This window comes from Solea solea, chromosome 3 (genome assembly GCF_958295425.1).
Source record: "Solea solea chromosome 3, fSolSol10.1, whole genome shotgun sequence".
Taxonomy (NCBI): domain Eukaryota; kingdom Metazoa; phylum Chordata; class Actinopteri; order Pleuronectiformes; family Soleidae; genus Solea; species Solea solea.
This window is the reverse complement of record NC_081136.1, coordinates 33,102,334-33,129,233: the sequence shown is the minus strand read 5'-3', so window position 1 is coordinate 33,129,233 and position 26,900 is coordinate 33,102,334. Positions and strand designations below refer to the sequence as shown.

The 26,900-nt window shown below is 41.6% G+C and overlaps 2 protein-coding genes across 3 annotated transcripts; one reads left to right on the top strand and one right to left on the bottom strand.

The window, feature by feature from the left end:
• Window positions 1-6,458: 6,458 nt before the first annotated feature.
• LOC131456655 (troponin I, slow skeletal muscle-like) lies at window positions 6,459-9,636 on the bottom strand. 2 transcript variants are annotated; one of them, XM_058625161.1, is made up of 8 exons: window positions 9,568-9,636; window positions 8,999-9,011; window positions 8,854-8,897; window positions 8,385-8,426; window positions 7,501-7,632; window positions 7,319-7,408; window positions 7,043-7,225; window positions 6,459-6,858 (listed from the first exon to the last, which is right to left on the bottom strand). In XM_058625161.1, the coding sequence occupies exons 3-8, from the start codon at window positions 8,872-8,874 to the stop codon at window positions 6,757-6,759; spliced, it is 570 nt and encodes a 189-aa protein (XP_058481144.1). In that variant the 5' UTR covers window positions 8,875-8,897; window positions 8,999-9,011; window positions 9,568-9,636; the 3' UTR covers window positions 6,459-6,756. The 2 variants fall into 2 exon arrangements, with proteins under 2 accessions (XP_058481144.1, XP_058481143.1); XM_058625160.1 differs by having other exon boundaries at window positions 8,999-9,014; window positions 9,568-9,623.
• A 5,564-nt stretch (window positions 9,637-15,200) lies between these two features.
• Window positions 15,201-26,677, top strand: st8sia1 (ST8 alpha-N-acetyl-neuraminide alpha-2,8-sialyltransferase 1). The gene is made up of 5 exons (XM_058625945.1): window positions 15,201-16,162; window positions 17,751-17,895; window positions 23,367-23,476; window positions 25,068-25,160; window positions 26,083-26,677. The coding sequence occupies exons 1-5, from the start codon at window positions 15,984-15,986 to the stop codon at window positions 26,546-26,548; spliced, it is 993 nt and encodes a 330-aa protein (XP_058481928.1). The 5' UTR covers window positions 15,201-15,983; the 3' UTR covers window positions 26,549-26,677.
• Window positions 26,678-26,900: the final 223 nt, after the last annotated feature.

Here is a 26,900-nt window from a genome sequence, read left to right as displayed (position 1 = left end):
ATGAATTATTCTCCTTTTTGAAAACTTTAAAAGAAACAACTCAAAAAGAAAGGGAGAGGAAAAAAATAAACATCACCTGACCTTGTGGGAGTGAAATATTGTGTCCACAGTAGCGAGCCAGTGTGGGAGCAGCCAGGACCGTCCTTCCATATGGCTGCTTTACAAGCTGCATGAAGTGAGAAACGGCCTGTGCACCCGAGCGGCAACACACACGGTTGGACGGAGCCAAAAATGAGTTTTGCAGCATAAATGGGGAAAAAAACGGTGCTGCGAGGTTCAGCTTTTCTACAGTACGTCTTATGGACTCTCTCTCTCCGCCCCAACCCACGGAAGACTTGCAAATCCAAACGACAAGGACGAGACTCGCGAGTGTGACGCGACGGATCAAACCTGCAGGTCTTAAAACCGTAGTGCGTAACTATCGTCGAATGAGTTCACGTTAAGCTAATTTCTTACTTTAGCAGTTTTTACGGTAGATCTTGTGTTGCTTTGGTGACATTCCGGCAACATAGTGAAGTTGCTGTTGACACTGACACTCTTTAAACCCTTTAACGCCGAGCAGACGACACGTTTGCGCACTTTACATCGCCGTGGCGATTCCAACGGTTTCTGAAAGTTGCACGTCAAAGCCAACGTGTGGTTGTTACGGTAATTTCCCTCGCGATGTTGCAGGAAGCCGGGCGAATCGGCGTCTTTGTCACCAGAGAGGAGAGCGTACATGGTTTCCATTCGTTGGAATTTTGACTGGAAGACGATTTGGGGCAAGTTATTGGAGCATCAAAAAACCCAAATCATCAATTCATGCACCTAAAATTCTGCCACAGAGCATATACTACATATCTAATACCTAAAATTAGACATCAAATGGGGTTAACATTGGCTTTTTTTGCACGTGTTGTATGGGAATGTCCAGGTATTTTGGATTTATGGAAGAAGGTAATTAGTACTAGAGCACTTTCCGATTGGAACCTGCCGTAGACAGAGATAGAGGTTTGACCGCAGCACACGCCGGAAACCTCCATATATGAATGTATAATTCATATACGGGAGGAAAAAAAGGAAAATTCCTCTCCCCTGAAAGAGAAAAGTTGAGTTTTCCTCCTCCAGAAATGTGTTTTTATCAACACTGACTCACTCTCCTGAGTGATGCTGGTTGAAAGTGGAAGTTGAGAGTGGACCAGTCGTATTCCCTCTGTCATCGCTCGTGTCTTTTGATGCTAAAATCTGTCAGACACAGACAGAGAGCACTGCTATGAACCCCCATCCAGACAAACAGAAAGATTTGTCTTCTGTCACACACGAGTGACGCCAAAGACGTCGAGCAAGTTCATACATGCAGCTAACAGTTGACTAAGGATGAAACAGGTTCAGTGTTTCTTTTGTTTTTTTTTACAAGGACTTTAAGGAGTTTAATGACTTCACGATAAGAGCGGATGACACTATGAAGCAATTAATGTCAGGTGGAGACGAATTGCTCGTGACGCTCCACTTCCTTTCTCTGCCAACGAGCGACGTCATTGACATTAAGAGCGTCTGGTGGAGATCCGCACTTCAGCCGCACTTTAGTTGTTTGTTTGTTTTTTTTATCCAGCATGAACGTCGTGAAGGGAAAAAAAATGTTTGTTCTGAAGGTCATCTGTTACTGCCGTGATGTAGCAATCCATCAAACTGTTGTAATATTTATATTAATATGTCAGTGATGCTAGAGGAGAATCTAGATAGTCAGCAAGGTCATGGGTGTTCATCCTCTGGGGATCATGAGTACCTGCACTAGAGAGCCATAGTCTTAGGGGAAGCTGATCACAAAATAAAAATACAACTGTTTGCTAAAAGAACTTAATTTGAATAGACTCACTTGATTTGTCACGTCAGTAAACATTTTAATTTTCCAGAGCAATCAGTTTTGCTATTGGTGTTATATTATATTTCGTATTCGTATTAGTAAATTAGCATTCTGTGCGCAGGTTTTACCTATTTCGTTGGAACCAATTAGTATTATGTGGCCACAAATTAGTCATTTGTGGGAAGTAATTAGTATTTCGTGGCCACAAATTAGTATTTCGTGACCACAAATTAGTATTTTGTGCACACGTTTTACCAATTTCGTTGGAAGTAATTAGTATTTTATGGCCACAAATTAGTAATTTGTGGAAAGTAATTAGTATTTCGTGGCCACAAATGTGTATTTCGTACGCACGTTTTACCTATTTCGTGGGAAGTAATTAGTATTTCTTGGCCACAAATTTGTATTTCGTACGCACGTTTTACCTATTTCGTGGGAACTAATTAGTATTTTGTGGCCACAAATTAGTATTTTGTGCTCACGTTTTACCTATTTCGTGGGAACTAATTAGTATTTCGTGGCCACAAATTTGTATTTCGTACACACGTTTTACCCATTTCGTGGCCACTAATAAGTATTTTGTGCTCACGTTTTACCTATTTCGTGGGAACTAATTAGTATTTTGTGGCCACAAATTAGTATTACGTTTCCCCCCCCATGTCATGTCTGGGGCTCCGTACTAATGTCCCCATGTAGAAGAGAATGGATGATAAAACGTGGTAATGTCCTAACAAAAGTCTGTGAATTTCCGGCTGCAGAGCCTCAACATGGTCAAATTGCAAATCACAAGGCTTCAAAACAGCTGCTGAGATTCTAACGCATGACATTATGACCAGTTTCCACTTAGAATCAGCCCAGTTTATACGATTTAAATCTGATGTTAATGGAATTTTTCATGGTTGCATTTCCCTCTCTATTGCCTCAGAGTGGATCAATAACGAGAGGGGAGCGAGGCCATGGGCACCTACAATAGATTCACTTCAACCATTAGATGTGATGGGAGTGTGGATGGTGCAGCACTGAGGTGAAGATGCACACTGGGTGCATATATTTAGAAGTGAAGAATCATCAGTTGTCCAGTATTATGTTGATTTTTTCTTCCCCAAATTATGAAAGTAAGGCTACGGAATTCTCCTTAAGATCTTATTTGAGATGTTATGTCAGGTGAATTCATTGAATCAAAACAAAATCCCTCACCATGAATTTTTGGGTCTCTTAAAAAGAAGCAGTCCTGAGCAGCTCCAACAGCCCATTACAAGACATGTGAATATTTAATGAGTTGCAACTAAGAATCTGCCAATATTCTAATATCTTTGCACGACTCATTTCGCTCCGTGATGGATGGATTCCCTGGAGCGTGTTCAGCGGGCCGAATAAATCAGAGGACCACAGACGGGTCAGAGCAGGTCACAGGTAAACATCAGTCGTGCAGAAAATGTTTTTTTATTATTATTTTGCACGGAAGAGTATTAGAGCCACATGTAAAACAAAATACTAATAAAAAACAACATGAATTTTGACATTAAAGTCATAATTCTGAGATTTTTTTCCTCAGAATTATGACTTTAATGTCCGAATTATGACTTTAATGTCAGAATTATTACTTTAATGTCATAATTATTACTTTTCTCAGATTGATTACTTTAATCTCAGAATTATGACTTTTTTCTCAGAATATTCACTTCAATCTCAGATTTTAATCTAAGAATTCTGAATTTTAACTTTAATGTCAGATTTTAATATCAGGATTTTGACTTTTTCTCAGAATTATGACTTTAATCTCAGACTTTAATGTCAGAATTATTACTTTTCTCAGAATATTCACTTTAATCTCAGATTTTAATCAAAGTATTCTGAATTTTTTTCTCAGAATTATGATTTTTCTCAGAATTTTAACTTTAATGTCAGATTTAATCTCAGAATTTTGACTTTTTCTCAGAATTATGACTTTAATCTCAGAATTATGACTTTTTTTCTCAGAATTCATCAATGCCTCATTAAGCGCCAGAACACAATATAATATGAAGCCATTCTTCACTTCTTCTGGTTTGTCAGACACCTGTCGTGGGATTTCTGTCTTTAGAAGTGTTCAATATTTGCTTGTTTGCTGCCCTTTCCTCTGACTTGTTTGTCTTGTGCTGAACGTCCGCGTGTATCGATTCACCTCGAGTCTCCCTCTCCCCGATGCTGATGCTGAACACGTTGAAATGCTACGGCGTAAATTAACAACGAGGCTGATTTTCTAAATGCGTGTCGTTACAGAAGCAACTTGTTCTTTGGGGGGAAATTCTGTTCACACACACATTATTAATCTTCTTCAGAGTTGTTTTTCTTTACCTTGGAGGTTATTTCATGAATAAAACAAACAGGCGGTGCTTGTTTTAAATTTTTTACGCAGTTGGGCATTTGTAGTTTTGCACACATGAAGGATAATGAGGATCGACGCATGTAAAACGAGACGAAGTTAAGTCGATATTACTCTTGTTGAATGATTTCTAGATGCTGATCTACAACTTTAAATTTTTTAAAGCCTGACCATGTGATCTATAAACACAGACACCCCCAGGATGTCCATATAAGGAGTTGTGTATTATTCCCACAGCCGTGTGAACACTAAGGGTTAAGGTACAAACGTAGGCAGGCAGTAGTCTGAATAGTGGTAGTTGCACAGCATGACTTGAATTGTAAAATAAACAAATGTATCAGGCATGTTCTAGTATGTGTTCAGCAGTAGATGTATTATCGTTGACTGCCACCAAGTGGCACTCACCGCTCTGCACAAGTAGGACCTGTGTTTATGAGCAATAACTGATGACTGATGACACATGACTGTGTTTTTTTGTGTGTGTTTTTTTTTGGCCACACTGTCTAACGACAACATCATGACCTTTTGTTACTCGATTGAAGTGTCGCCCCCCCCTCTTCCTCCCACGGTGTCGACGCGGCCGGATCTCACATCTGGAGCGTTTGTTCAGTGTTGACGTGAAGGTCGCGCTCTCATCCAAAAACCTATTTAAAGACGCAGCATGTGTGGCTGCGTTTCATTACCGGCTCGCCCCGAGAAGTTGGCGCAAGGGCAAGTGAGAGGTTACGTTCTGCAGCATGACTAAACACAAATGCGTGTGTGCGGAGTGACAGAACAGTCAACCTGAGAGGAGAGGGATTTATTATTTTATGTCACACAATCATCAGGGACCAGTGTGGATCAGCTGTTCAAACACACTCTTCTGTCTAAAACCCGGCTTGTAAACGCAGACGATACAACAACTGGAGTGTACTTTCAGGGATCTCAAGGCTATTGTTGGTGTTACTGTCATACTTCAAATAACAATGGCTCAGCAGCAGCAGCAGCAGCAGCAGCAGCAGCAGCAAACCCACTGACACATGGCCCACAGTCCATGTGCATGCATGCACTGGGTAGAAGAGTAAAGTCTAAAACCCTGTGTTCTCCAGCTTACGTTATGCTTCCCATGCTGGCAGTGATGGAGGACGACAAACATGTGGCTACAAATACTTGGAATATGCAACTGAGGTGTTTTCAGATTTACTATTTTTACAAAAAGTCACATTTACTGCGATCAGACGACTTCAGTGTAGCTTAGAAACACATTTACTCGCATTTACACACTGAAAACTTTGGCAGGGAATGAAGAGGACAGGTGAATGAATGATGAGGACATGTGAATGAATGAGGACATGTGAATGATGAGGACAGGTGATTATGAATGATGAGGACATGTGAATGAATGAGGACATGTGAATGATGAGGACAGGTGAATGAATGAATGATGAGGACAGGTGAATGAATGAATGAATGAATGAATGAGGACAGGTGAATGAATGATGAGGACGTGAATGAATGAGGACATGTGAATGATGAGGACAGGTGAATGAATGAATGATGAGGACAGGTGAATGAATGAGGACATGTGAATGATGAGGACAGGTGAATGAATGATTAGGACAGGTAAATGAATGATGAGGACATGTGAATGAATGAGGACATGTGAATGATGAGGACAGGTGAATGAATGAGGACATGTGAATGATGAGGACAGGTGAATAAATGAGGACAGGTTAATGAATGAGGACATGTGAATGATGAGGGCAGGTGAATGAATGAATGAATGAGGACATGTGAATGATGAGGACAGTTGAATTGGCATTAATTACGCTCCCTGAGTGAGTGAGGAAGTTAAAGCATGTGTGACCTTTGACCCATCTTGACTGACACATTATGTGTTTGTATATTTGATTTTGTCAGCACTTTAATTTGTAAAGGTTTGCCTTTCATTTAAAAACAATTCATGTGCACAAGAAAGAACATTTCAAACAAGCTACTTTTTTTTCTTTAATTTGAGAACAGTATTTTTGATCAGTACTTTTACTTGTACTTGAGTAAAATGTTATTAAAATGTTGGTACTTTTACGACTAGAATATTTCACTACAATTTCTTTTGATTTTATTGAAATGAATCTTGTCTGAGTGAGGTCACCATAAATCTATTATTTCACTCTCCTAGAAGCTCGATTCATTTATGTGGATTGCAGCTGTTGCCATGACTCTTTATCTTCCTTTTTTTTTGACGCCAAAAAAAAACTGAATGAAACACAGTAAAGTATCGTGCGGATATGCAACAAACATGTTTATTCATTTACACTTTTAACAGGTGTCATAGCAAAACAAAGAAAATACTCTTTGGTAGCAAAAAAAGGAAAAAAAGAAAGTGAATCACCGTCATCATACGCGTTAAGTGCTTTGAGTCGCTAACCAGGCAAATGGAGGCACAGCTGATGAAGAAGGGGAGGGATGCCATGCTTTTTGAACCACCGTGTTAATGATCCGTTTCATACGTGTGACTAGACTTCTTCCTTTTCCGGCTTTTAATTGATCAGCGTTGGCGTCCGTTGTCTCACTGTGCGGCGCCGCCCGTGTCGAACATCTTCTTGCGGCCCTCCATGCCAGACATGGCCTCCACGTTCTTACGCCAGTCGCCCACCTCGCTCGTGAGCACCTGGAGTTGAAGGGAAGAGACGTTCCCATGAGTTAGTCACAGATGTGCGTAGACAACATCTCTGGTTTCTTTTGGGGATTTTAGGGCGAATTGGACACTCTAAAATTGACCGATATCATAAGATAAAACATGTGTATGCAGTAAGAAGAAACAGCCGCAGGTTTGGCGGTTCTTTTTGCGATACCTTGTCCTGTTTGACGTCCTCCTTCTTCACAGACTTGAGGTTAGCTCTCAGGTCCATGGAGCCCTTGTGTTTAGAGCCCAGGAGAGCTCTCATCATCTCATCAGCGGACACCCTCACCTTCCTCAGGGCGGGCTTTTTGAACTTCCCGCCAAGGTCCTGTACCTTCAGCTTCAGCTCGTGGATCTAAAAATAGATTAGATACGTTAGACGTTTGTTCTCTCCGTTTTCATTCTCAGCCGAACAGGAAAACGTTTTGAGGACACGAGCTGAACCCACATCTTTGTTGTGCTTGCCCACTTTGGATTCACAGTCGTATCGCTCCTCGTCCACCACGTCAATCTTTGCATGAAGCTGCTTGCACAGATTCTGACAGATTTCAGAACAGAACACACAACAAATATGAGTATGAGTGATAATGCCCAGTGTGAAATGATGAGTGGTGCACGTGCATGAGCCACCTGGAGATCGCCCAGTGCCAAACCAGACAGCTGCAACGGAGGCAGCTTCTCCTCCAGGTAGCGCACTTTCTCCTCCTCCCTCTCCTGCGTCTCTCGCTCCAGATCCTCACAGGCTCGCATCAGGAGAAGCATCTGATTGGACCAAAACGAGTGTTAGCAGAACCACTCAGCTCCAGCTTGATGCTATGCCATTATGTGGTAAAAAAGATGTTTAGAAAGCGGCGTCGCCCACAGGAATCTTGCAATTTGACCGTGTTAAAGGAACATTAGAACTGTGCCTGTTGTGTGCCACCAGCTGTCAATCACGCTGTGCGTCCACTCACACTCTTTAACCCTTTAACATGTTAAAGGGTCCGTCTTTTGCCCATTTTTCCCAGAATAACTCTCAATATCTGGCAGTTATTTACAATTTACTGCACATTAAAATAGCGTAATAACAATTTTGAATGAAGAAATAACGCCGTAGTTGTAGACGAACACCAGATTTTGTGTCCAGACGTTTTTCCAACTCTCCAAGTGAAATTACCGTAATAACCACACGTTGGCTTTTGACGTGCAACTTCTCATCTTTCGGAAACTGTTGGGATTTGCGAAGTGCGTTAACTTTTCCGTGATTCAAGAATCGAGTGGAAAGTGGATTCATTCTCCCATTGAGTTAGTTCCCATGGAGATCAGATCATGGAGTTGCCCCCTGGTGGCTATTTAATACAACATTGTTTCCTGGTTGGTTTCAGGGAGAAACTGGAAGACGAGGTCTAAGTGTAAAGTGTCAATAAGCTCAAACAATAACATGAGGTTATTGCTAATAGTGATTTTAAAAACTTCACTTTTATATCATTCTTAGTGTTTCACACACAAGTGGAAAGCATGACGTCGCCTCTCACCTTGAGCGAGAGCTTGCGAGAAGCCGAGATCTTCGACTTTGGCTGTTGGGGGGGCGAAAAAAAAGGAGATTATGGTGGAATAAGATTGCAGAACACAGTGTTTATGTCATTGATGCTTTGTCTGTAATATCATAAACTAGAACACTGAACATTGTAAAGTTATGCCATGAATCCAGGCCTCTGCCAGCTGTCCACATCATGTTCGGTACATATAGAGTAATAAATGTGTGTGTGTGTGTGTGCGTCAAACTCGACACCACTTGTCCCGCAGCCCCATGTGAGAAGATAATATGTTATTATTAGGATGAAGTCAAGGGGAAAGCTCTCAGGGGGGAGGCTGATAACAGTTCTGGAAAAGATAACCGCTGCCATGTATTTGCCATGTGTGTATGTGTGTGTGTGGTTGGACAAAAGTGTCCCCCTGTCCATGCACAGAGCATTAACACAGTGGAGTATATAACTGGCTCACCTTTTCCCCTCTGGGATTCATGGCTGCAAACGTGTGTCGGGCTCCTGAAAGAGCAGAGAGTGGGGAGAAATGAGGCTGGTGACGCAGAATAAAGGAGGTTGTGTTCTACGACAGTGACATTTAAAGATAGCGGGAGTCGACTTACCCCCTCTGCGTGACTTCTTTTCCAAAAAAAACAATCAACAGGGAGAGAAACAGTGGTTGGTGTTAGTGCCGTTTCGGGGATAATGAGTCACGGCAGAGAACGACAGTGTAATCTGAGCCATGAAGGCCCCTCATAGCTGCACAGCATCCTTCTGACAAGAGGATTAAAGCAAAATATACGACGAGGATAATGTCCTCCGCTATATTCAGCATCATCTCACTGTTTAGCAGTGGGACTAATGAAGGCGCTCAACTGCTTTTCTAAAAGCCATGACAAGATCTGGACAGATTATGGCAGATTATTGTGGCAGATTATTACATTATATCATATTATATTATATTATATTATATTATATTATATCATATTATATTATATAGTAATATATTATATTATATAATGTTATATTATATTATATCATATTATGTTTTATTATATATAAAACTTTGCCTTAATGTCTATAATAACACATAATAACACTCCTTCACATCCATCTACTGTAACACACGACGCAGACCATGAAAAATACAGTGAAATACAGAAATAATTGTGAATTAAGAAGAGACAGTTACCTGTGTCGGGTGGATGAGGTGTCTGGAGTCAAACAGCGACTGCCGCAGACAATGAGCAGCTTTTTATGTGAGCCGTGTGTGACATGTGGGGCCGCAGATAAAGTGTCTGCTCCAAAGAATGTGCTGGCACCAGCCCAAGCATGAAATATCACCTCCTCCTCCTCCTCCTCCTCCTCCAGCCCTGTACTGTACTGTGACAACACCAGGGGGAGAGGGAGAGAGTCAATGAGCATTAACATGATGGTATGGACTCCCCTCGGGTGGGTGAAATAATTTAAATTTAGTTGTTGTTGACCCTTGGATTCATTGAAGTCTGAAATCCTGACCGGGGCCTTGTTTGCTTCCTCGTTACTGCTTAGCTTAGCACAAGTAGCAACAACAGAAAAAGGAGACAGAAAAAAAAAGCAACTTTGCTAAAAGGAATACTTCACCATTTTGCATTTAGCTTTGTATTACTAGAATAGGGGTAGTATTTTTGAAAAAAGTGTTTTTTTTCTTTGCTACGTGCCCACCAGTGACACTTGGTCCTGTTAGCGTCACTGTTAGCAAAGATGGCGGACACTGTTTACATTCTGGGAATGAGGTCCCGTCCTTATATTTCTGGAGTATTCCTTTAACAACTGGAGTACTACACGTATGTGACTATATGTATGGCGTCCAAGGCTGATGAGCACAATTTAGTAACACTGAAATAGTCAATTTAACACTAATTCAGATTTGGATCAAAGTTAATTCTGGATTAGAGTTAGCATTAGCTCTTGGCATGTTCATTTAACAGTAAAAGTGTTCATTTTAAAACTATTTCAGAGTGTATTTAACTCTTTTTAGTGATACTTTAATGCTAAGAAAGTTCAATTTGACTCTATTCCATAGTGGATTTGGTCCTTGACAGTAAAAAATGTATCGTTATCGTTGATAAAACACCAGAGTATTTCTTTATCATGGTTTGTAGAAAGGTCAGAAAAGAAAGAAAAAGTCACCAACGTGTGTATATATATATATATATTTGTGTCAATGCACACGATTCTGTGTAATGAGCTCCAACAAGAACAGAGGTTAATGATACACAACATGCAGTGACCGTTAGTAATGATCATATACTGTAGGGAAAGAGTGTTTGTGGTTTAATAACAGTGATTTTCTTCCATGACATTTGACATATAACCAGTTCTTATGATAAAATAACTACTTTTACTTGATTACGCACTGGCTCAGACTAGTAAGAGGTCATTCCAGAAGGAGGAGGAGCAGGAATCATTTATAATAATTTCATTTCATTTAATTGAGAAAAAAAAACAGTACATCTCGGTGTCAGGAGTTAAAAAGCCAGCTGATTCACTTTCACTCTGGAGAAGGCTGTACGTCAAATGAATGACACCTCTATCCTGTGACATCGACGTGCGTGTTTTCTTGTGTTTTGCCTCCGCGGTCAACAGTTCCTCGGCGCTAATCTCAGCCTGAGCTCTGGCACTTCTGGCAAATCACCTTAAACCCCGACGCTGCATCAAGTTACTTGTTCTTCTTCTTGTGCCCACATGGCTCACAATGGAATGAAGCTGATGCAATAAGTGTTGAGATGTTTTTCTTGGTAAACAGGGCAAGGACTTAGTTCACCTGTGATTACACGTTAGATTTCTGCACATAAATTCATAATTTACATGTTTTTTGACTCGAATATTCTCTCACATTGTGGAGGATGAGTGGTTAGATGGATTTAAAGGTTTTCCTTTATGTGTACTTTAGTCAAGGGCCTTGCATTACAGAGGTCGCCATCTTTCAGTGCCACGCTCCCACTTTACGCCTTATTTATGCGCCTTCAAATAATTCCCTGCAGTTTCCACTGAGGGCGCCGTGTGCACACGGCGTTGACTTCTTCTACCAGGAACAGAAGAGAACAGTAGCTGAAAGGGGGGCGAAGCCACAGTCGGCAATAAAAAAGGTGGAAGACACGGGGGACAACAAATGTTCTGTCATCTTTTTTCTTTTCTTTTTTTTCGTCAGTGATCCTCAGCAGGTGGGAGTGCTATTTCCGATGCAACCCAACTCCCGTCTGTCTCCACACAGACACACAGAGTGCAAGGGAAAAACAAAATCATGAGGGCTTTTAAATCAGGGAGAAAAAAAAAACAATCTTGCAATGCACCTTTTTTCTTTTTTCCTTCACAGTTTAGTAATCCACAGTTCTCCCTAAATAATAACAGCTGAACTCATTCTGAAAGCGTTTAAAGTGGAAGGGATCAAGGACACGAGTGCAGCTGCAGGATCCAGTAAGACACGCTGATCTTTCCAGGGTTTTAATCTGTCCTCACCTGCTCATATTCAAAGTGTTATTTGTTTTGTCCGTAGTGACTGTATTATTCATCTGGACCCGCGGTCGTGACCCGACAAGCTCAAACACGTGGTGATTACATGGTTTCTCTGTTCGTCACTGTTATTAATTAAAACGATGTATTAAAGGATAAGACAAAACACTTTAATGTCACTGTAGCTGTACAACAAATGGAGAGTTTGGACCGACGATGGATAGATAGATGGATAGATGGATAGATAGATAGATAGATAGATAGATAGATAGATAGATCGTCCACTATTTTGATGAATCGGTTTGAAGCTTTTTTTCATGATTAAATCAAGATTTCTGATTGTTTCAGCTTCTTAAATGTGAACGTTTCTTTTCCCGATGTTACAAAGAAACGAAGACAAAAACATCACATTTGAGAACCTCGTTATTTCCAGGTTTGACAAACTCTGATCAACATTTTTTAACGATTACTCGATTCATCGAGAAAATAATTGACAAATTATAATCGATGATGAAAATCATCGTTAGTTGCAGCTCTAAAATCATCATGGTCTGAATTCATTTGACAATGGTTTCAACAAAAAAACAACAACTGACATTTGAATCCGTCCATCTCTTTTTATCTGCAGCCCTCCCTCCTCCCCTCACTCGCTGCCCGCTTCTTTCCTCTCCCCACACACGGATCTTAGCACACGACGGCGTCCCGAGTGGCACGGATGTTTGGACGTTGGACACACAGAAAGCAGCTGACGCATGACTTCAGCCAACTGGCCCGCCCTGGCATCCCTCTGCCCGCTGCTCTCACCTTGATGCTGCCCTTAAGATTCCCAATTGGGAGCAGTGGATGCCCAGAGTGGCCCACATTTCTCAGCTGTGTTTCCAGTCTAAAGGACAAGGGGCATCATATTTATATTTATTTGTGTGTGTGTGTGTGCGCGCGTGTGTGTCTTGTCTTTACACAAAGGACACACATTCAAGCCTAATTTTGTCTCCAACCTGTTAACCCTTGAATCTTAAAATAGCTTTAATTATTTCCTTGATGTATACATGTGTAGATATATATATATATATGTATATATATATATATCTTGTATTCTCATTTTACACAAACCTATTTGTTCATTGTGTTTTTATCCTGCAGCCCTCATTAGGCCCAGAAAAAACTGACACACACACTAAGGAGAACATTCCAAAGGTCAAGTCATTGAAAAAGCCCCTCACACATTTCTATGAGAAACAAATCAGCGACGGTAAAGTCTGACTTTTTAGGCCTGACAGAGTTTAATTTCATAATGTGATGTGCTGCTTTAATTTCTAGTAAAAACAACTGCTGGACATTCACTTGTCATTTTATCTTTTTTTTTCTGTCACAGCAGACGTTCTCCAGCAGGGGGCAGCAGCTCCCCACAGTGCTTATGGATGCAGAACTTTCTACTTCGACAACCTACCTGCCAGAGCTGAGTGAGCTGGTCGATTTTCTTAGCCTTTAAATGATGTGGAAATGCAGCACCTTTTTCCCCCCAAAACACTTCTATGCGCTTGAATGCATCATTCATCAACTGAGTTTTGGTATAAATTGGTTTAGTTTATCAAGCGCAGGCGAAAATGACCTCATAGGTGGAGGTGATGAGCAAAAATGTTCCTCCAACTCAAATTTCCTTTGATTTATTAGACAGAGAAACAGAGCCCTCTGACTATAAATCGTAGATATTTCTGCACACAATGAGTACTCTTTAAATGAGTAGGAACGATGGTTTACAAATACCTACCCAGTAGGAGGAATCCATGTTCCTCACTATAGAAAATAGCAGGTAAATACACATGTTGTGATCGGCTGTTTCTCAGATGAGATAAACAGTGCCCTCCTATAGTATTGGAGCAGTGAGGCCCATTCCTTTTTTTTTTTGGCATAGACATTTAGAAAAAATTTGGGTTTGACATCAAAATATCAATATGAGACAAAAGAAAAAAAACCTATAGAGCATGCATTTTTACCTGCTAAAGAGGAGACTGAAGGTAAAGTAAACCCCCAAAACAAACAACACCTGAAAGAGGCTGCGGTGAAGGCCTGGAAGAGCATCACAGCAGAAGAAATCAAAGGATTTGTAACTAAATATTAAGTCTTATTCACTTTAATCTGTCTGTTCCAATACGTTTGCTCATGTGAAAAATGCGTGGGTTCAAACAAAATCAATAACAAAGGAATTGGCCTCACTGTTCCAATACTATAGGAGGACACTGTACCTACAGATATACTGTATGTATCCAACATGTTCCACTTTAATGTCTTGAGGTTGTTTTGAAATGAACTGTCTCTCTCTCTCTCTCAAGTGTCTCTCTGTGGAGACACATGACGACGTCCTGCACGTCTAACGTCAATGGATTTCTTATGATGATGTCATTCATTAACAAAGACTGCTTTGAAATGAGATATTGACGGATGAAAGATTGCTTTTTGCTGTGGAACAAATATCTTTCAAATCATAACTGGCAATAAGAGCGTACATTTAATTCATGGTAAAAATATCATATAATCGCTCTCAGCGTCAAAATCATACCAATGTTTCCATTTCTCAAACTATTTTAATGATTTCTTCACGTATTCATGTTTGTGATCTAGATGGAGATGCATCAGAGGTCACAAACTCGCCAGTTATATTGGTATATATGGTTTTTTATTAAAAGATTCATTTTGCATCATAAATCCATTTATATTGTGAACTATTTATCGCTCCGTATCGAAGCAAACACTTTTATTTTGAAATTATGTGAAATATCATCATAAATATTGTTATTTTGATATCACTACTGGTATATTTCATTGTGTTTTTACTGTTACGTACTGTATTTTACCATGTAAATATGTTATACTACTGTGGTAGCATTACGCCGCTATAAAATAACAAATCCACAACCTCATTAGGACAATCCAGTCCAAATTTGACAAGTCTAAGTATAGAGGTTTTGTATCTGGACCTGGTCTAATGTGGTCTAAAGGCAGACAAAGCAGTGAAATGTCCCATTTTCTGGATTTCTTTCCACTATCATAAATAAAATAAAAAGTGGTAGGGGTTCAGACAACGTTGAAGTGTATTTCAAATGCTTAAAATACACGGTCAAAGCACTGAGAGGTGAACTAAATGTTAAGTTTCCCTTAACTTCCTGTCTATCAAAATGATAAATAACTCGAGGCATTATGGCACATGGACTCCACGTACAGAAAAAAACACACCATGTCAGAGTCACTGTGGTTTTTATTTTAGCAAAACCTCAGGTCGTTCATTTTACTTCTTCTATTTGATACCGCTCTGATTTTGCCCGGACAATGATGGCGGCGACGTTGACGTATCGCTGCAGTGGGCGTGTACGTAGACCAGCCCGCCCCCTAGAAGGCGGTACAGCTTCCCCCCACACACACACTCACACACACACACACACACAGAAGATGGCGTATGCTGAAGTGGGCGTGTCTGCACGTGCTGCGGTTTCGCAGAGGGCTGCTGGATGCTCATCCGGCTCTGTAAGTAGTCTCGCCTCTCACAGCACGAGGGACGCGTTGTCTCGCCGGAGGGGAGGAGGGTGTTGACAGGAGGAGAAAGTGGTAGAGGGGGAGGGAAGGAAGGAAGGAAGGAAGGAGGGAGGGAGGGAGGGAGCCCATCACCGCGGAGGAGGAGAAAGCGGGTCAGAGAGGGGACCGGGTCGGGGGGCCACGCGGAGGACGACGCTGCTGTCCGTGCTGGGATGCTGTGGGACACCGCGTGGGGAGGAGAAGAAGAGGCTCCTCTCGGGTTCGCGCCACGGGCTGTGGTGGTGGTTTTGGTGATGATGGTGATGGTGATGAAAGGTGGAGAGCAGAGTGGCGGAATCTCGCGCTACCAGACCAACCGCATTTCAAACCCGCACCCACGAGTGACAAACAAACGCTGCGGACAAACACGCATCTCTGATTCGAACGGAACCCGGATTTCCAACTCGGTGCTCGGGTAACTAACCACCCCGCCGCCGCGGCCCCATCCACTCCTCCTCCGGTCCTGTCCGCAGAATGAGACACCGCTGTCTTCTTTAACTGCGCACCCCCACACCCACACACACACACACACACACACAGAAGAAGATGCTGGGGCGATGCTACCGGAGCAAACTGTCCGTGTGGGCCGGCCTGTGCGTGCTGGTGCTCTGCTGGTTCTACATTTTCCCCGTCTACAGACTCCCGAGCGACAAAGAGATCGTGGAGGAGGTGCTGAGGCAGCGAGGAGTGTGGCACAAGAACCAGACTGGCATCGATCTGTACAGGTTCGACTCAGGACTCTTTGTGTGTGTGTGTGTGTGTGTGTGTGTGTGTCTGTGTGTGTGTCTCGTGTGCTGTGAAGCTGGGTGTCCATGGAAACATGGCTGAACAGGCACCATAGTCAATAAGCAAGAAAGGGGAACCGATAGTCCCCCTTTCTGTGACATTTAAAGGTCCTGTGTGTGACACATTACATGTACAGCCCATCAGTATGTGTGTGTGTATAAGTGTATACTTGCTTTAAAAAATAAGGGTTTCTCTTCACTGAGGTTTCAAGTGGGAGTTGACTTTACAAATGAATGAGAACGTCCTTTGTGTGTTTTTCCGTCTCTCCACTACATGTCACTAATTCTTACACACTGGACCTTTTGACCAAAAAAGGTCTTATGACGCTTTTCCACGACATGGTCTCAGCGCAACTCGCACAGCACGTTATTTTACTGCTTTCCCCCTTTAGCGGTAGCACCCGGTGCTTTTTTTAAAATTTTTTTTAAAAAAGACTTAAAAAATCCTAAAAACGTGCGTTAATTTAGCAAAGGAAATGTGTAAAATCTGTTGTATTTAGGTCATGCAGGACGTACGGAACGATTCTGTGAACAAATCTTTTCAATCAACTGATGATTCAGTTGCACCGAAAAACAACAAGTCACTAGTTTGCGCGTTTCACGTATAAAACAAAGTCACTTTCACGCAGCCGTGCTGTGATGACCCCGCCCACATCAAGGAGGTGCTATATTGTAATGGAAAACCGACCAAACTGTGTAGAGCCATGCCGAGGCGCGGCAGGACCCTGTCGGGGAAAAGCGGCATTATTTGGGATTCTGGGAACAAGGACAACCGTGTCATTTTTTTTTGTGTCATGACAGCATTTTTGGTAACATACGTTTTCCGTCATCGATGAATCTGTCGAGCGTTTTCCTCGATGAATCGAGTTTAATCCGTAAAATGGCAGAAAGTATTGAAAAAATCATGGAAAAAGACTGGAAATGATGAAATGGTTTTGTCCACAAACTAAAATGATTCAGTTTGAATGATTTTCTTTGTGATGTGGAGCAAAGACAAACCAGGGAATATTCACATTTGAGAAGCTGAAACTCAAAAATCAGAAATCTGGTTTTAATCATGGAAAAAAGCCTCAAGCCATAAATGAATCGAGTAATTGTTTCAGTTGGGTAATGTTGTAACATTACTCCATCTGCTTTGTGCACAAATGCTGACGTATTGCAAAAAGGTTTTGACCCACATCTCTGATCTTGATTGAAAATAACATCAGTTAAGTCCTTTTTCAGTGTCAGTTAAAAGAATTCTGAGAAGACCATACTTTCAGAGCAGGGGGCGGGGCTTTTTTAAATATAATGTAATGTATTTTTCATTTAATCACAGCTTTTCAGACTCCAAATACTGCAGCAGAGAATGTGCATTGCATGATTTACACTGTGGTTCTCTGTGCATGCTCTCACACACACACACACACACACATACACATCTTGTCCCCAGAGGCACGTCCATTATCCTGTGTCTGACCAGACTCCCCGCTGTCACATAACAAGTGCTTAATTATCTAATTAAGTGATCTGCGTCCTCTCTGCACAGGAAGCTGCTGAGCGACTGCTGCAATCCGCGCAGGATGTTCGCCGTCACCAAGGAGAACTCGCCGCTCGGCAAAGTCCTGTGGTACGACGGCGAGTTCTACTACTCGCACACCGTCAACAACGAGACGTACCCGCTCTTCGTGCAGGTAGGACAGAGTGTGATACCTCCCTCCCCCCTCCCTCCCCCCCGGCTCGTGTGACAGAGGAAGCCGAGGCATGACGAGGCTGAATCATCATCGCTTTAGTTTCCCCCCCCCCCCCTTCCTCGTGGTAGGAGCCGCAGATTTAACTCACCGTGTGGGTGTGGGGGACAGCTGTGCTCTTGAAAAGCAAGAGATGTATTTCGCTCGCTCAGCGTAATACAACACTGGTGTGTTGACTGTGGATTCTCACTCGGGTCCATAATGGAGGCAGGGAAGGGGCAGTGGAGGCAATTATAGTGTGTGTGTGTGAAAGATTGTTTTATTTATCAGTAAAGTCAAAAATGAATATATAATTTGACGTTGGATTAATGAAATTCACTGTCTATCCCCCCAGTTTTCTTTAAACTTTACTTTACTTTTCACTCAGAGATGCCGCTTTTCCACAACATGGTACCGCCTCGCCTCGCCTCGCCTCGCCTCGGCACGGCACGGTTTGGTTGGTTTTCCATTACAACATATAGTACCTCCTCAACGTGGGCGGAGTCACCGCTGCACGGCTGCATGGAACTGCCGCGACACACGCAAACGAGTGACCAGTGCCTAGTAAAAGCAGTTGTTATCGGTGTAACTGAATCATTAGAATCGGTGAATTAAAAAAAGATTCATTAAGTACTCGAATGGGTCGTGATTTCGCTTAAAACACCAGACTCCTCCGTTAAATGTTGAGATTTTAACGGATTTAATTGCTAAATGTTGGAGATTATCGCACGTCAAGTCGTTTTAACTGATCCACAGCTCGCGAGTCAAAGGTTTGACCGACCACCGACTCCTTTTTTCAAATCGGCTCCTTGCGATATCCAAACCATTCCCACATCATCTGACGTGTGTAAAATGTCCTCAGCTTGATATGAATTTTTTTAAACTTTAACCCTTTTCACTCACTAACTCAAATAAAACTATGCTGACAATAGGAAGTGGGACCCTGTGACAGTTACTAGGAAGTGGAAGCTTCCTGCAAACAGTCATGTGTTTTTCTGCCGTGTGTGTGTGTGTTACTTGGTAACTACGCTCAAACTTTACTGAAGATAATTTCAGTTATTCGTCGCCATTCTATCCGTCACTTATGCTTCAAAGTGGGGAAACCAGGGTTTCCCGCGGATCCTTAAAGAGTCTTAAAAGGCATTGAATTCATAAATCTTAAAACAAGGCCTTAATTCGTATTAAAATGTCTTAAATCCTTTTTTTTTTTAAGTCTTGAAAATGTTAAGGAAGTAGGCTTTCAAAATAATTGTGTTAACTAATGTGTTTTGGGCAGCTTTGTTGTTTTTCCTTAATGTAAAATCGGTCTTAAATGTCACTCCAAGTGGCATTTCAACAGTCTTAAAAGATCTTAAATACTTTTACTCGCCCTGATTCGCAGATTCTCCTTTTTTTTCACTTCTGAAGAATCAAAACAACGTGGTTTTCCATTTTGAGACGGGTTGTGCAATCTCTGTCGTGGACATGAGAGTGTTTATTACCCTTTAATGTAAAACAGGCCACTTACACTTAGCACAGGAATAATCCCACAGTGTTTGTTTATGCACTTATGAATGTGTGTGTGTGTATCTGCACCCAGATAAGAGCTGCTGAGCTATGTATATTATACACGGTTCCTCTCGCGTGTGTGCGAGTATCTGCGTCTTATGGATTGAATGTGTGCGAGAGGAAACTGGCCAAAATGTGCCAAAAGTGCCGTTGCCGTGGTTTCCAGGGTCAGCGACACATCGCTGTCTCGGCTCACAATTACAGGGCCGAATTCCCCCCACATTAGCGATGCAGCAGACCTGCAGAATAACAGCAGTAGAAGGCGAGCGATGAATATCTGACCCTAATTTGCGAGCACAGGCTTTGCATGTTTGTTCATGATGAGCGGGGGAGAGATGCAAAAAGGAACTGCAAATGCAGTTCATTCACTCAGTTAGTCATTTAAAAAATTTGTTTTGTAAATTGTGGTGACTTTTCCTGCCTTTCTTGCAGAAATGCCGAGTAAATACGATTATTTTGAACCATTTGGAGCAATTTCAAGACGCCCTGTTTGGCTATTTGGACTCATTATTTACCATTTAATCCACAAAATTGATAGAAAACCAACTTCACCAGCAGATACTTTGATAGTAGGGTTGAATGATTTTGAATAAATACGTAATTGCGATATGATTCGCGATATCGGAGCGAGCGGTCATTCGTACGTTTGTTTTCACAGAGAAAAGACAAATTCTGTGAAATGATAAAGTGAATGAAAACACAGGAATTGATTATTATTATTATTAGTTTGATTGTAATTGTTATTCCATTTCATGGTACATACTGTGTATATAAAGTTATCTACAGCTTATCCTTTAAAGAAGTCACACTGTGTCGCACGGTGTCACAGGTTAATGCTGCTTCTTTCCCTAATTGTGCGTCTCTCTATCTAACAGTTTCATAATAGCCAGTGTCCTGGCTTGTTGTTGTGTTTTTGTGAGACGTGGCGGGTATTTAAGTGGGACGGACGCTCCAAAATATTCTTATAGTCTTCTCAACGGCCAGTGCTGTGATTACTAAGTCAGAGCAGCTGAACGGCTACTGTATCCGGGCCTCTGCCAGGGAAATAATGCGGTAAATACGATGAGGGCTTTTGTCAGAGCTCCGTAATCCTCATCTCTATGCGTGCACCCCGTAACGGAGTCACTTAAAGGTTATGCTGTAGTTCTGTAGTCCTCAAGATTGAGTTTGTAAGAGTGAGTGACAGTTGAACAAACCCGTTAAACGAGTTTTCACACTTCTTAGGGCGAAACATTGCACACTTATACTGATATTGAAGAATAATGATATATGTATTTTGTTATCGTGATACTCGACGTAAATACTGATGTCAGTCAGAATTATTGGAAAAAAGGGATTAAATATTTTTTTAAAAGACAAAAAATAAACATCTGCCCACGTTTGTGTGACACGTTGCACAAACACCCCAAAGTGGAATTGAGATTTGTGGTTTAATACTGATGAAAACATGAGCAGCAAATCAACGAATCATGATAAGAAGCAACGTCTCACAGTCTTTAAACGTACGGATGAAAGTCTCAGGCCAGTGTGTCGGTTTGCCACCCCCTGTTTTCCACCCTGTTCGCAGGTATTGTTCTCTACATTAACCCCCTGTCATGGTCCAATAGAGACCCTGGGGCAAAGAGAAATGTGCGTGCATGTGTGTGTGCGTGCGTTCTCAAGTGAGTGCACGCCGAGGGGGGAATAATGAGCACAATTGTTTCCGCTGTCTTACTAATCCAAGCCTATGACTCGAGTGCAGGGACGCAGAGAGAGAGAGGATATTTGTGGCCCTTATTCATGAAGCATGTATTTTTCTGTGTCCTCTGTATAAAAGAATAAAAAAAAAACACTACATAATACAGTCTTTATACAAGGCTTTAATTTAGATGATGATAGGGGCTGCGACTCACAGCCAGGAAGCTGATTTTCCAGCTGCAAATGGAATGTGGAGAGGCTGTGAAACAGATCATGAGCATTGTGAAAGATCTAAGTTACGTAAGCGCGCGAGAAGAGAGGGATCTAAGCGTTCAGTGAAATAACAGACGGCTGTAAATGTCTTTGTGTCTGTCCACAAACCAAAATGATTTCTTTGTTTTATGGAACAAAGAAACCAGAAAATATTCACATTCAAGAAGCTGAAAATCAGAGAAACCAGAAAATATTCACATTCAAGAAGCTGAAAAATCACAGAAACCAGAAAATATTCACATTCAAGAAGCTGAAAAATCACAGGAACTAGAAAATATTCACATTCAAGAAGCTGAAAAATCACAGAAAGTAGAAATATTCACATTTAAGAAGCTGAAAAATCACAGGAACTAGAAATTATTCACATTCAAGAAGCTGAAAAATCACAGAAACTAGAAAATATTCAGATTCAAGAAGCTGAAAAATCACAGAAAGTAGAAAATATTCACATTCAAGAAGCTGAAAAATCACAGGAACTAGAAAATATTCACATTCAAGAAGCTGAAAAATCACAGAAACTAGAAAATATTCACATTCAAGAAGCTGAAAAATCACAGAAAGTAGAAAATATTCACATTCAAGAAGCTGAAAAATCACAGGAACTAGAAAATATTCACATTCAAGAAGCTGAAAAATCACAGGAACTAGAAAATATTCACATTCAAGAAGCTGAAAAATCACAGGAACTAGAAAATATTCACATTCAAGAAGCTGAAAAATCACAGAAAGTAGAAAATATTCACATTTAAGAAGCTGAAACAATCAGAAAGTGTTGTTTTAATCATGAAAAAAAGCTTCAAACTGACTCATCGACGGTTGATGACCAATAACTCGATAACTGCAAATATTGCAATTGCAATTTCATCTTAAACTATCTGACATTTTATTGCAATAAAGAAATGTGATTTATGTACATTTGAGTAGTTTGCTAAAAGAAAGAAAGAAAGGGTTGAAATAAGATAAAAAAATAATGGATAAACCCTTTACTGTTTTATTTTCTGTGCGAAAATTTAACAAAAAAATGCACCTAAACATGGTGAAAACAGCTAGTTTTCTTTACAGTTACAGTTTGGATGGTGATGTACATGACTTTTAAAATGTGTTACACTACGTACGGTACAGATATGTGTGTATATGTGCTAAAGGAACTGCTGAGCACCCATAAGAGAAAAAACTCATCTGTTTTTATTTGTTTCTTAGACGCCTCAAAGGCATTTGATAGGGTGAATCATGAGAAATTATTTAAAACATTGGGTGCAGTAGGTGTCCCTAAGTATATAGTCAGAATCCTGTCCTATTGGTATGCCCAACAGACCATGCAAGTTAAATGGGACAACTGCTTATCTGCTCCCTTTCATATCAGTAAGGAAGCTTCTTATCTCCTATTTTGTTTAATTTTTGAATAATTAATCTACGTAAACCTGTAGGCTCAAAACATTGCAATACCAGTCAGAAATGTTACAATTACAATATTTTCTGCCATCATATAACAATTTATTGAAGTTTTCCACTTACTGTAAGAAATGAAATCTCTACTGTGACAATATTTCCACGTTTATGTCATTTGTAAAGTGGGTAAATGTGGCTCAAAGTTGCGATTGATTTTATTTCTGTTTAGTTTCTGATGTAACCACTGCTTGTTTGACTGGTATTTCCCATTTTAAAAAAAAAGAAAGAAAAAAAGACCAATTAACTGCTCAGTATAATGCAGACTGTGTTCCAGGAAGCACAATCTGCTTCTAAGGATGGGTTGGTTTGACCTTGACTTGTTTTCCACCTCCTCCCTTCATATCCACGTTCAGCGGGAGCCAAGTTTTTGCCGAGCACACATTGACCCGCGCGTCTGCCTCAGAGAAAACTTTGTACAAATATTGTGCCACAGGTTAACAAACCCCCGTACCGTGTCCTCTCCTCCTCCTCCTCCTCCTCCTCCTCAGGGCAACCCTCTGCAGTTCCCTCTGAAGAAGTGTGCGGTGGTGGGCAACAGTGGCATCCTGCGACGCAGCAAGTGCGGTCGCCACATCGACCAGGCCGACTTCATTATGAGGTGAGAGAATAAAGGACTGCAGTCTGTGAGTGTGTGCGCATGAGTGCGACCGCGTCACTGCTGCTCCAAACATGAATCAGCTGTTTCCCACCCTGAGAGAGCAGCCAAGCACCGTCACTGATGTTCAACTGCAGCTCAGGGGAAAAGGGACGGAGAAGTGGGGCCACGGCGAGGACAGGACAGGACAGGAGAGGGAAATAAAGAGGTGTGAGGAAAGCAAAGAATCAGAACAGAGCGGAAGGTGCTGAAGCTGGAGGGAGCTCAATGAAACAAGGTCATGGGTTGACAGCAAATGTTCAATATGAAAAGGTTAAGAGAATCAATGAAGAAGTATATAAGAAGTATACCTGAGATTTAAACCCTTTGCTCCCACTACTATGTTAAAACATCTGCGGTCAGTAAGCAGCAGGTGACGACAAATAAAAAAAAAGTCCATCAAACAGTGCGTTAAAAAACATCAAAAATTCACAGACTTTGAGAATGAAGTCTTAATTTACAAGAATAAAGTCATGGATTTATGAGAAAAAAGTCACTTAAATTTACTAATTTTTTCTCGTAAAATTATGACTCTTTTTCCGTAAATTTACAACTTTAATCACGTAAATTTACAAAAAAATGTATGAGGTTAAAGTTGTAAAATTTACAAGATTAAAATCATAATTTTACAAGAATAAAGTCGTACATTTACGTGACTTTTTTTCTCGTAAATTTACGAGATTAAAGTTGTAAATTTAAAAGATTAAAGTCGTAAATTTACAAGATTAAAGTCATAAATTTACAAGATTAAAGTTGTAAATTTACAAGAATAAAGTCATAAATATACGGGACTTTAATCTCGTAAATTTACGACTTTAATCGCGTAAATTTACGAGATTAAAGTCGTAATATTCTAACCTGTTTTAGAAAAAGAGAGTTGTTAAAATGAGGGCCGTGGAGCAATTATTCTCATAAATTAAGACTTTATTCTCGAAGTCTGTGAAAAAAAAAACCATCTCAAAGTGGCCCTAATACTGCGTCGTACCTTTGCACATACGTAAAAAAAAGTATTTTAAATAAAACAAATAAACGCGTTTGTCATCTCACGTGCCTGGAATCAAACAGGTGCCCAATTCTAAGCATTTCTTTGTCTTTAATAAGAATAAGAATAAACACACAGTTTGATGAACCCTGTACAGTGTTTTTGAAAGAATACAAAAGAACAAAGAGCTAGCGCTCCTGTCAAACCTGCCAGACGACTGTAGGGATCTTTGAGGGACAGTGGAAACTGTTTCTTATTTGTTATTTCTCACCAGTTGTGGGGCCACGTGTGGCGTTGACTCAACAACACCTGAAGATGTGGCCGACTGTATTAACACACACCACCAGGACGTCCATATAAGGAGTTGTGTTATTCCCACTGTAATATACCAAGGGTGCACCCTCATGCGGAGGATAGAAGATGAGATGGGTGGATGGAATGAATAGATATCAAACTGAAAATTATGGCTGTTATTTAACTGTCCCCTCGTCCAGTCATCGATTCTTTTCACCGTGTGCTCAAAAAGTCTGACGGAAATAAAACAATGATGTCTTGATGTTTTGTTTCTTTCAGATGTAACCTTCCGCCGCTGTCCAAGGATTACGTGGAGGATGTGGGAAACAAGACACATCTGGTTACGGCCAACCCCAGTATTATAGAGAAAAGGTAAAATAAAAAAATCTCATGGATTGCAGCTTTGTCATTAAGCGTCCCCACCTTTACGAGCCTATCGGTCAAACGTATGGCGCAGTTATAGGGGCACTTCCTGTTACGTGGCGAATGGTAAAAATTTGCCATGGCCACGCCCTTTTGAATCCTCAAAAATCTTTTGATAGCGTTTTGCCTTTCATGTGTCTTTTACGTCTGTACGACAAATGCGCTCAGACGTGTTTGTTCATTTCTATCGCCAAGATGGACGCCAAAATTCAAAATGGCCGACGTCCTGTTGAGTTGAGGCCTTGGTCCCGATTTACTTTTTTGTTCGTCTTGGAACGTTACAGGTTCCCACCAAGTTTCGTGAAATTCGACGCAACTAATCGTGGCTTGCTCCATCCACGTTCCGCCTAAGGGGGGCGCCACAGAGCCCAGGTGCAAAGCACGGGTCTGGACACTATGCCCAATATCGCATTTTGGCCAGAGCTGACCTCCGTGCAGAGTTTCAAGACTTTTTATGCACGTTAACAACCCTCAAAAATTATCGCAATAACGCGGAATATTAATGATCTAACTAAAGGTTCCTCGTACAAATTTGTTGCCTAGCATTCGCGCTCGGGCCCTAACGAGGTAAAAATTCAACAACAAGGCCGCTCCAGGTGTTTATACAAGTGAAGATGACACTTGAGAAGTAGCAAGATTGTGGAAAATCACTGAAAATGAATGAGTAGAACAAAAAAATCATCTGACTGGATGCAAGTTTTTTCCGACATTTACCCTGAAACCCTTCATTCCTGCGGCATCGCATGTGACTACACTGTAAAGTCACTTCCTTTGTAGACAGACAGAAGAGGAAGAAGAAGACGACAGATATAGGAGCAGGAACCACAGCCGCCAACTCTCTCTCTCTCTCTCTCACTCTCCGTTCCTTTAGATTCCAGAACCTTCTGTGGTCCAGAAAAGCCTTTGTGGACAGCATGAAGGTCTACGGCCCGAGCTACATCTACATGCCGGCGTTCTCCATGAAGCCGTGCACCGACCTGTCGCTGCGGGCGCACTACGCCCTGGGGGACTCCGCCTCCAACCTCACCATGCTCTTCGCCAACCCCGAGTTCCTGAGCTCGGTGAGCAAGTTCTGGAAGGCGCGCAACGTGCACGCCCGCCGCCTCTCCACGGGCCTCTACCTGATCAGCCTGGCGCTGGGCCTGTGCGAGGAAGTCACGGCCTACGGCTTCTGGCCGTTCTCCGTGGGCCTGGACGAGCAGCCGGTCAGCCACCACTACTACGACAACATCCTGCCCTACAAGTGGTTCCACGCCATGCCCGAGGAGTTTGTGCAGCTGTGGCAGCTGCACAAGAGCGGCACGCTGCGCATGAGGGTGGGACAGTGCCCCCCGTAGGAAAACCAACCGAGGGAGGAGTCGTGATTAACGATAGAGTGGTCGGTGAAAGTGTGGGGGAGGGATTACAGGACTGTTTTTTGGGGCCTGTGGATTGGCAGGAACTACCGAAATAAATAGTAGGCCGTGTCCCCGAGCTAATCCCCGAGTGTCCACGCACACGAAATGATCACACATTCCCCAAAACTTGCCATTCTTTCCAAATATAACGTGCGTATGTATGTGTGTGTGTGTGTGTGTGTGTGTGTGTGTGCATGTTTTATAAATGGAGAGACTCAGCTGGAGCTGGGTCGGGTTTGAGGGGGGGAGTGCTGACCACTGTATGTGACTGCCATATGGGGGCAGCAACACC

Bases quoted from the DNA above. Each gene is read 5' to 3' on its own strand.
- LOC131456655 (XM_058625161.1), bottom strand. From the start codon at position 8,874: ATGAATCCCAGAGGGGAAAAG. The intron at 7,409-7,500 runs GTGGCTCATGCA...GAAATCTGTCAG, and splicing joins TGGCACTGGGCGATCTCCAG to AATCTGTGCAAGCAGCTTCA. The intron at 6,859-7,042 runs GTATCGCAAAAA...CTTCAACTCCAG, and splicing joins AGGACGTCAAACAGGACAAG to GTGCTCACGAGCGAGGTGGG.
- st8sia1 (XM_058625945.1), top strand. From the start codon at position 15,984: ATGCTGGGGCGATGCTACCGGAGCAAACTGTCCGTGTGGGCCGGCCTG. The intron at 23,477-25,067 runs GTGAGAGAATAA...TGTTTCTTTCAG, and splicing joins CAGGCCGACTTCATTATGAG to ATGTAACCTTCCGCCGCTGT. The intron at 25,161-26,082 runs GTAAAATAAAAA...CCGTTCCTTTAG, and splicing joins CCCAGTATTATAGAGAAAAG to ATTCCAGAACCTTCTGTGGT.